We start from the raw sequence: 10,430 nt of genomic DNA, 5'->3' as shown, positions 1-10,430 counted from the left end.
GCCCATGTAGTTGTGTGATTTCACTTTAATCAGCACTGTATTACCACAGCACATAAACATCAGAGTCTGTAGTCACAATATTTATGCAGAGTTTACATCTTAGCAAGGTCTCCACACTCTGCATTATAGACTATTTTCAGACATGCATCTTCTGTTCTGGGCTGTAAAGTACCTGTATAGTGAAAATACTGCTTATGAAATGTAGTGAAGGAGGTTGTTTGAGCCATTAATTGTGCAAACCTGAGAAATGTTGGGGAATGTATTTTCTTTAGTCAGCACAGAAGAAAAGTGAGTTGAAGAAGGGAAGTCTGCTGGTTGCAGCCTGTGTGAGGCTGTTTTAAATAGCTCTCTGATTTTGTTTTCTGTCTCCTGAGCCTTTCTAGTCTATACTGCTTACCAGTTAGGAGTGCATATCAAGATACTGTGTGCAGCATATTCTTTACTGTAAATGCACACCGAAAAAACTTTGGTATTGGTGTAAGCATGAATTAGGGAAAAAGTGAATGCATCAGATCTGCTGGCATTCATTGCTGAGACTTTTAACTGGGGAAACTTTAAGCACTGGTCCAGCTACTGCCTCACTTAGCAAGCCTACACAAAGACCTGAACATGTCCATGATACAGATGCCTGCTCTCAGTTCTGCAAAGAGCTAATTGCAGTAGAAACATTTAAAAAAAAGTATTGGGACCAATGTTTTCAACACTACACTATTTCACTTTGTTTCTTTTTTTTGTCTGTTTTGCCCAGCTGGAAAGTTGTGGAGTTTTTTAAGTCTGATGAAAGGGTTTTTTTTAAGAATATCAAGTATTGGTTTTATAAACTCTTCATTGTACCTAGCTGTGATAGATAGTGCCTTTACCTAAAACCCACTTAATTCTTGAAGAAGAGTAATGTTTTTGTTTTCTACTATTCTGAACAGAAAAGCTTTAGTACCATGGTTTGAGGGGCTAATGATCCTGTAGTCAGTGAACAGGGAGGAAAAAACAGGCTAAAAACCAGTGAAGACTGAAAAGTGTTCAAAAAGGTTAAATGGTACTTAAGCCGTGAATGTTTCTTTTTGCAGGGATGCTCTTGGACCAACAGCTTCTTTCTAGCACTACCTCAAAGTAACTTGCAGATATAACTCACAGGGAAGATTGATCAAATGGTGATGATCACTATCGTTCTGCTGGAGATATATATATATATATATATATGCCTTTTGTTTTGTCTCATTTTAATGACATTTATTTAACTTCAGTGACTCATGTCAATAGACATTGACTACATCAACAAGTATTTCTGAGTCATGAGTTTCTTTAAAGGTATGTCACCATATGGAAATTGTTCTAAATAGGTAAAATAAGTAAATAAAGCAGCACTTGAATTTATAGAGCAAATGTCTAGTGTAGCTGCATTTGACATGTATATGGAAGAGAAAATCGTGTTTACAGCTTACCTTAATATTCTTAGCATACATGAAGAGGGAAGCTCGTTTTAAATTTGTTCAGCTCCTACCTGACCAGCACAAGAATGATTTTAGTCAGTTCCCCACGCAGGTACCATTTTAGAAGCCAGCATTGTTACTAATGAATGTATGTTACCAACGTGCAGTTTCCATCCCCTCTGTAAATCTCGCTCTTCCCATAATGGAAACACATTATGCTAGCCTTCCTTCCCCTTCTCTTAAGCTGAAAGCTAGCATGGTAATTGGTTCCTGGACAAAAAGAATTGCAAATCCAGGCAAAAATACTATTTTTTTCCTATTTTGATAATTATACTGATGTAGATCTAGAAATGCCCATTGTAGAAGCAGACCATCATCCTAAAATTAGTCAGCAGCTGTAGCACATCAGCCGTTTACGCAAAATGAGGTGGTTCTTGCAGGTGACTTCAAACAGGCATGTTCCAGGATAGGGATCGTCTATCACTGCAGGTCATCCCCCTGCATGTAAAACTGTATTCTTAATTGTGAGAGTAAGAGTGTAGTTTTATGAGGAGAAATATCTGGAAAATAATTCCACTATGCTAGGTATTGGATAATAGTTATTTCCTATAGTTAATGAAAATGGGACAGAGAAATTGAGCCAAGTCATGTAAGAGAGCTAGGAGGACCCCAGTGAAGTTCAAAAAAAACCAGTATGAAGCAGAGATGAGGCAACACAAAATTTCCTAGTACCATTTCTTACAGCTGTTCCTCTGCAGCTGCTGCCAGCTTACCTTTCTGTATGCCTTCAGAATCACCCTTGTTTGAGCTCCCCATAATTTCCAAAACCTTTCTTCAGGTGCGTGCTGGTTTGCACTGCTCAGCTCCATCCTTCCCACGGCAAGTTGATGCTAAAAATAAAGAGTGAAACCATAGTGTTTTCTCAACTTTACTTTCAGTAAGATAAAAATCCCACATTTTTATGTATTTAAACTTTGTAATAGGAATGCACTCTTCCTCATATTTTGAGGAAGTAAAAGCCACGGCGAAGCCTTTTCCCCTACCTCCTTTCCATAGGCCACCACTTAGTGATGAAAAACCTGCACCTGCTGTTTTCTCTTGCTTACACAAACTCGATCGCTAGTGGCAATCTGGGGGAGCACTGTGGGCTTCCCCGTGCAGTTTTTCCTGGTGCCGTTTTTCCTGGTGCCGTTTTTCCTGCTTCATTGTCCATGCTGTTCTTCGTCAGGGACAAGGGAAACATCCCCCTCACGCGTGGGTAAGTTGTGTACCTGGGGGCAGATCGTCAGAAGGACAGAGGCAGGCTCTGCTCGGTGGTGCCAGTCTCCCTTCACTGAAGAAAGTCAGGAACTGTCTGGATGCAATCCTGTGCCATGTGCTTTGGGACGACACTGCTTGAGCGGGAAGGTTGGATCAGATGACTCACTGTGCTCTTTTTCAACCTGAGTCATTCTGTGAAACGCTGCGGGAAGAGGGGAGGTGGCGGCGGAGTCACCCGCGGCGGGACCCCGGCACGAACCTCCGCTCGTGTCCCCTCAAGGCGTCCCTGTGCTGCGCCCGCGAGCAGGCACGTCCCCCGCCACGTCCTTGGCGGTCGCGGCAGATCCCAGCGAGCGCTTTTCCCGCGCAGCCGGCCCGGCCCGGCCCGGCCCCTCCCGCTTCCCTCGCAGCGGGGGCGGTGCGCGTGCGCGTGCGCGGCCGGGCCGTCGGTCCGGCGCCGCTTGTGTGACGCGCCCGCGCGGGCTGGTGACGCGCGCGCGGCCCGGGGCGGCCGCCGTGTGGTTGGTCGGCAGGGCAGGGGGGTGCGGCGGCGGCTCGGGCCGCGGGCGGGCGGACAGCGCGCGGGGCGCCGCCGCCGGGCGGGAGAGCGGAGCTGGGAGCGGCGGGCGCAGGGATCGGGAGGGAACGCGGGGAAAGGGGAGACGCGCGGGAGGGAGAGGCGCGCGAGAGCGCGCGCGCGCGCGGGTAGGGGCGGGGCGGAGGCCGCGGAGGAGCCCCCCGCGCACGCACCAGAGGCCGCGCGCGGCGCGTGGCGGGCGGGAGCGGCGCGGGGGGAGCGAGGCCCGGCCGGGCGCGTCCCCGCGGGGACGGTGACAGCGGCAGCGCTGCCGGGCCGCGGCGGAGCGCAGCGGCCGCACCTGGGCGAGGAGGACGAGGCCGCCGGCGGCGGCGGGCCGGATCGCATCATGGCCTCGGGTGGCGGCGGCGGCGGCGGCGGCAAGATCCGGACCCGACGGCACCACCTGGGAGCCGCCAAGCCGCCCTACGCGAGGGGCAAGCAGCAGGTGAGGCGGCGGGTCAGCCCCGTGAACCCCTTCCCTTCCCACCCCGCTTCTCCCCCGGCGCTCCCGTCCGCGGCGGCAGGAGGCGCCCCGGAGGCCCGACCCGGCAGAGCCGCCCCTTTGCTCCGCCGCCCTCCCCCCCGCTCTCCACGCAGCCCCACGTGCGCGGCTTCGGGCCGGGGTTTCCCGGTGGAGCGGCCCGTGGGGAGGCAGGAGGGAAGCGTTTCCCGCCGGGACCATGGGCATTGTGGGATTTCCGGGCGCTCGCCCCGCTCCGGCGCCGCCGGGCTGCGGGGGGATTCTCGCCTCCCCTTTGTCTTCTGCGTGTCCCCCGCTAGGCAGGAGCAAAGGCGGGAGGAGGAGGAGGCGGCTGGGCAGGCGTAGGTGCGCATTCCCGCTCCTCGCGGTTGGAGCGGGCTGGCTCCCGCTCCACGGGATGCTCGCTCGTTTTGTCTCTGGGCTGCCCGGTTAAATCCTAATTTAATTGATCTTAACTGGATTATCAAGTTAGAGTTAGTCTTCAGATTTAAGTGCATCGTTTCTAATATTTGCTTTTCCTGACAAATTCCAGGTTGCGAATGAGGCTGTGAGGGTGCTGGGTAGTTGGGCATCTCTTCCATTGTGGTTTCTTTTTCTCTCTCTTTTTTTTTTTTAATAGGATGCTGCCTACAGAACCCTTAGGTTTTTTTTTTTAGTGTCTTGCCTGTCCCTAAACGTGGTGGTGCAGTGCAAGCACAATGTAATTCATGAGGCATTTGTTCTTCTTTGTGTTGTGGGACAGAATAGATGGATAACAGAAAAAAAGCAGTTTGTAAATTGTGTTACAAAGATCCTATGCCATTTAGAATGGCTGCAGAGAGTAGAAGCAAAGATCCTTCCTAACTCCTGTTTGTCAGAGAATTTCAAGATGCCTGGAGATGGTGCTCTGGAAATGCCTTTCACGTGTATTTGTGAACCTGAAATTGACTGTAAAACCAAGCGTTATTAAATCGGTAATATAAGCCAGGAGATTAAATATTATAGGCAAAATTGAGGGCATGTTATGCATAAATTGTTGCTCAATTAGTTCTTATTTGGGAAGTACGATTCTTAATCCTTTGTATAACACTGATCAGCAGTGTTGTCCTTGTAAAGTGGGCAGGGTGACTCTTCATCCAAAGAATCACTGCACTTGCTGAGCAAATGTTGAAAGCTCTTACGTGAACAACAGTAATGTTGAAATTTCAATATGCTGCACATGGTGATACTGTGTAGATAACTAATAAAACAGATGAATTAAAAATAATTAGGTGAGATGATTTTCTGATTGTTCTATTGTCTGTTACCTCTGCGGGTTTTCTAGTAGGTTTATTTAAACAATGGGGCAAAGCAAACATGTGCCTGGGGGGATATCTGTGAGATGCAGCCCAGAGCATGGATGCTGCAAGTTGAATACATCAATCAAATTAACTAGTATATTGGGGAAGAAATGGTAAATAGTCAAACAGATAGGTGTCAGATGTGCATTTGTCATAAGTTATGGCTTTTTAACCCTATGTAGCTTGCTAACCTGCGTTACATAAAAAGATGAGCTCTGGGTAGATAGCTGACTTGAACTGGAATTAATTGATAATTTTATTTTCAATAAAACATCCACTCTGCAGAAAGTATTCTGTGGTTTGGTGTTGTCTCTCAGTAATGAGTTTGAGAAGACATAGAAGTGCTCAGTGCAGACTGGACATGATCTCCTGCTCCCCTAACTTATCAATAAGGGAGCTCATAGAAGTACTGTATTAGAACTGTTCTAAGTGCTTTAGATCAAGACTGCAGTCTCTTATCACCAAGCTCTGAAGGTGCCTAAGCACTGAATGCCATATTGCTAAAATCTTTACAGTTCTTAGGATATCTGATTCTTTTCCACTTGTATGATAGATGAGTAGTAGCATGATGCCAGGCTTATAACAGGCCTGTTGTATGTTTTTCTTAAGTTGTTATGCTTTCTTGATGTTGTTGTTTTGCCATAGTCTCCCAGGGAGCTTGGTCACATGTGAATTCTCCAGTGGTCCCTAGCATGTTGCAGTCAGTCTTCCATTAAGTGCAGCAATGGCTTTAGAAGATATTTGGAAGAGGAGATGATGCTGCTTTTCAAAGATGATTAGCTAAAGCATTTGTTCAAAATGTGGTAGACCCTGTTTTAGATTTTTTTTTTTTTTTTTTTTTTTTTTTTACTTAGAGGCATCAACCTACATCTTCCACTTTCTGGGCAAATATCCCAGTTGCCAAGCTGTATGCTGTCTTTGAGTTCTTCTGACTGAAACTGTGTTATTATCCAGAAAAAGAATGTGTGATTCATTGAGCCAGGAAGAGGATGTATAAGAAGATGTTACCTTCCAAGAGTGGAGACATACAGCCTGTGATCCATGATTTCAGAAGTTATTTGTTTTATATATTCTTGGAATAAACATGGAAAGTGCAGAATTTCCTGCCCTTTTCTCCCCAGGTGCCTGATAGAGCCATATTGCGTTATATTTGCATGTGTTTTTGTTTTTTTTAAACTGTGGAGGTTTTTTTTGAATCAATCTCAGATAGGAGAGATGAACAGATGCTGCTTGGAGGATGTGACTTGCAGCTTTTATTTTCTCTTGGAAGATGGAGCTATGAGTAGATTTCCCCCAGTAGTGAAGGAACTTAACCACAGTATTTTCCTTTCTGGGCTACCATCCTGCCTTATAAAAAATGCACTGTCAGTGGTTGTATTATTAAACCAAGAGACAAAAAGTAATAGCACAATGAGGTAAGGACAGTATCCACTAACCATGAAGATTTGAGGTGGGGGAATCACAGAACAAAAAGAGCCTTTTTGTATCTCTTTGGTGGGTGTTCCTGGAGTAGAATTGTGGAGTTCTTCCCGTTGACTGTGCTTTCCTTGGGGTAGAATGTTGACAGCTCCACACTGACTGCATTGACTTTAGGTTATGCTGTGCTCAGCACTCTGTTTACTTGGCCATCCCATGCTGAAATATCCTGCCTCCTCCTGCACTTTTTAAGGAGCTTAGGCACTTGGGTTAAAATTACAACTTCTTTGAGAGATAAGCACATGCCAAGTGAGGGAGCTGTTCTGTCCAGCATCTGGGTTTCATCTTCCAGATGTGGCCCCAGTGTTTCTAAGTGCTGATTTGTCCTGGTCATTTGGATAGATTGATGATGGGAATTTACCGATGTGGATGTGTTAAATGGGAGGGATGTTTGCATTGCTGGCTTATTAAACTCCTTCTAGAAGAGTATTTGTATGTTCCTACTGTTAATTTTCTGTTTAGTTTTGCGCTTTTTTGTGCTTGTGCTGGTTTAACTTGGATCAGTGCCATTTCTCACCCAGGTAACAGATTTCAGAGATCTTAAGTGTCACTGAAAGGAGAAGAGAATAAAATAAATTTTTTTGGTAATTTTTTGAGAATTAAGCATTCAAATGAAGGAGTCGGATAACTTTGATTCTCCTGCACTTTTATTTAAACTCATACAGGCAGATTTAAGCATGAGGAAAAAAGAGTTACCTGAAAAGTGTTTATAACCTTCCCATAGACGTCTATATACATGTTAAGCTTTAGCTTAGAGCTGTTTGATATTGGAGATCATGTCTGTAGATTCAAACTTCTGCTGAGGAGTGAGGTTTTCCTTTTTTCCTACATATGTATATACCAGTGCATATTTATAATGTAGATATCCAAATCCAACGATGTTTTCCTTGATGAAACCAGGGTAAGTCTGTGCATATATTGTAGTTGGTCTTGTGGTGATGTAGTTAGGATGTAACCTGACGAAAGGGACCAGAATGTCACTGGAAGCCACTTTCACAGGCCTGAGTCATGAAAGCCCCTGTGGATTTGTTTGTTTCACCAAGTCACTTTATATGTCACGTAAGGTTCTTCCCAGAGGGACTAGCCTACAGGACTGGGGACTGAAAACTGTATGCAGCTGTGTCTAAAGCATTGCGTTGTCACCCGCTGCTGTCTTGAAGGTAGGCCTTGCTTGGCAGTGACTGCAGGCAGTGGGCAGAAGGGATCTTACAAACCACAAGCTTTATTTTGTCAGGAAATGTTGAAACTTAAGCATGATGCTTAAGAATTCCAAGAGTATCACATTGAGCAATGTAGCCTAGGTAATGTTTCATAGGCCTTAAACAGGAAAATACTAATTTAGAAAATCTTTATTAAGAATGTCCATGTGGACCTACACAGATGCAATTGTATTAACTCCAGTCAACAGGATTGCACCTTGAAGCACACTTTAATGTGGTTGTATTTGGATGCAGTTCTGCTTGATTTGGTTTGGTAGTAACCCAGCAGTAAGCATTGAGCTAAAACAAATAGATGAGAAGAAATGTTTAATATGTATTTAAAAATTTGTTTTAAAATATGGGCTAATCAGAAGTTTTGTCTTTGTCCCAGCAATATGATACTGACAAAACAGGTGTTTAAATTTGGCACTTGGCTTTCTATTACTACTGTAAACAAAAATGTATCCTAATTGGGAAGAACTTATAAAATTGAAATATTGACAGTTTTCTCTCATTTAGACTAGCAGTACTGAACAATTATACAAATTGTAGATGATGATTGCTATAGCATTTCATTCATATTCTAGGGTTTGTTGTTACAGTCTTGGAGGCTTGAAATGTTGAGGACAAATAGTATTAGTGGGTGATATCTTAGGAGGGGAATAAAGCAGATGAAATAATTGACTGTGTTAGCTGGGACACTGCAAATTGTCTTTGGTTGCTGGCAGCACATCACTTCCTCTGAGTTATTTATTCCTCCATTAAGTAATTAGAACCAGTTCTTGCTCTCCTGCCATGGACAAACTGAGCTGCTGCTGCTTCTAACAACTTGGCAGGAAAGAGTTCAGAATCTCTTTTGTGTGCCCAAAAATGTTTGAGCAAAAGTATTGCAGGTTGGCACAGGTGGTGGGCTGCCGTAGCATCATGTAATGAACTCATAATACACTGGGATGACTGGATCAGTGGACGTCGGGCAAACGGTGGATGTTTACCTGGACTGTCTGATCGTGCTTTCTCTCAGGCCAGTTCTGGTGCACTGAGCCAGTTTAACTCATTGGCCCAGCAGAGAAACACGTACTTTTTGCCAGATTAATGAGTTCAGCTAGTATGGAGAGTAGTCTGCTATGTGCCAGGGCTGGCGTGAGCTAACTGTGGGGAGTGGAGGGCAAGAAAATTATTTTTCTGGTGTTTGGACTTGGTTAGATTTATCTGCTCTATCTCAGTGAACTTCACTGTTAGGAGCAAGTTTTCTTTTTGAGGACTTACTGATTGATATGTTCTAATAACTTTAACTTTGAAATTTGAAGTAAAGAAGTCTCTGAGAGGCAAGAATTTGATGCTTTTCAGAGGTGTGTGTACAGTGAAGTGGAAATCAGCTATTTTATCTAGTTGTGTATTTTGCATCTCTGACAGATTCCTGCAAGTGTATGACTGTTATATAATTTTTATACAATTTTTTTCATACTTAAGCCTCCTGGACTGTAATCAGCTCAGTTACAAAACGGATGTTTTTTGAGTAATGTGTCACTACTGAGTGTTTCTGACAGTACTTTCCTCACCCTATGATATGTGAAAGACCCTTACAAGCTGGAACAACTGTCTTATTCTGTAAATATTTTTGGCCAAGAAATATATTTTTGGCCATCTATTGCGTGCTTTTAAGTTTGGAATTCAAACTGTGACCACAAACTACTGATTTTTCTTTGTTTATATAAATCCTTTGAAGAAATTTTAAAGGGATTTTAAAGTAGTAAATTTTGACACATGTTTGTTAAATGACACTTCTGTCTACGTATCTTTTGCTTAGTGTTGCAGCCAGTGTGGGTTTATGAAGGCAGATCCTGCTTAAACAATCTGATCTCATCGTAGATGCGGGAAAGGCTTTGGATGTTGGATGTCATCTACCTAGAATTTAGTAAAGCTTTTGATACCATTTCCCATGGCGTTCTGGCTTCCCATGGTGTGAATGGGTGTGATCTTTGCTGAGTACACTGTGTGGATGGCCAGGCCCAGAGTGTGGTGGTGAATGGGGTTGCATCCAGCTGGTGACCAGTCACAAATGGTGATCACCAGGGCTCAATATAGGGGCCAGTCCTTTTTAACATCTTCATCAATGACCAGGACAAGGGGGTTGATTGCCAGTTTGCAGATGACACCAAGCTGGGCAGGAGTTTTGATTAACTGAAGGACAGGAATGTTCTAGACAGGGATCCGGGCAGGCTGGGTAGATGGGCTGAGGCCAGTTGTATGAGATTGAGTAAGATAAAGTGCCCAGCCCTGAGTTTAGGTCACAACAACCCTCTGTAGTGCTACTGGCTGGGGTAAGGGTGGCTGGAAAGCTGCATGGTGAAAAGGACCTGTGGTGCTGGAGAGCAGTGGCTGAGCAGCAGCCATCTGTGCCTAGGTGGCCAAGAAGGCCAGTGGCATCCTGCCTTCTATCAGCAATAAAGTGGCCAGCAGGACCAGGACAGTGATTGTCCCTCTGTACTCAGCACTAGTGAGGCCACACCTGCAGCTCTCTGTTCAGATTTGGGCCACTCTCTACAAGGAAGACACTGAGGGGTTAGCGCAGGTCCAGAGAAGGGCAGTTGGAGCTGGCACTTGAGAACATGGTTTAATGGTGGACATGATGGTAGTGCTGAAATTAACAGTTGGACTTGATGATCTTAAAGATGTTTTTCAAACTTA

At 44.9% G+C, this 10,430-nt stretch overlaps 1 protein-coding gene across 2 annotated transcripts in view; it reads left to right on the top strand.

Annotated features, from left to right (window-relative positions):
- The first annotated feature begins 3,574 nt into the window (after positions 1–3,574).
- The window catches only part of NUP153 (nucleoporin 153), a 39,379-nt gene continuing 32,523 nt past the window's right edge, over positions 3,575–10,430 (top strand). The window contains exon 1 of one of the 2 annotated variants that reach the window (XM_021552952.2): positions 3,575–3,712. In XM_021552952.2, coding sequence (XP_021408627.2) covers positions 3,614–3,712 — 99 coding nt within the window. In that variant the 5' untranslated portion in view covers positions 3,575–3,613. The remainder of the gene's footprint in view (positions 3,713–10,430) is intronic. The other variant, XM_021552945.3, reaches the window with a different exon arrangement.

This window comes from Lonchura striata, chromosome 1 (genome assembly GCF_046129695.1).
Source record: "Lonchura striata isolate bLonStr1 chromosome 1, bLonStr1.mat, whole genome shotgun sequence".
Taxonomy (NCBI): Eukaryota; Metazoa; Chordata; class Aves; order Passeriformes; family Estrildidae; genus Lonchura; species Lonchura striata.
Note: the sequence above shows the minus strand (reverse complement) of the source record. Positions and strands in the feature narration are given on the sequence as shown.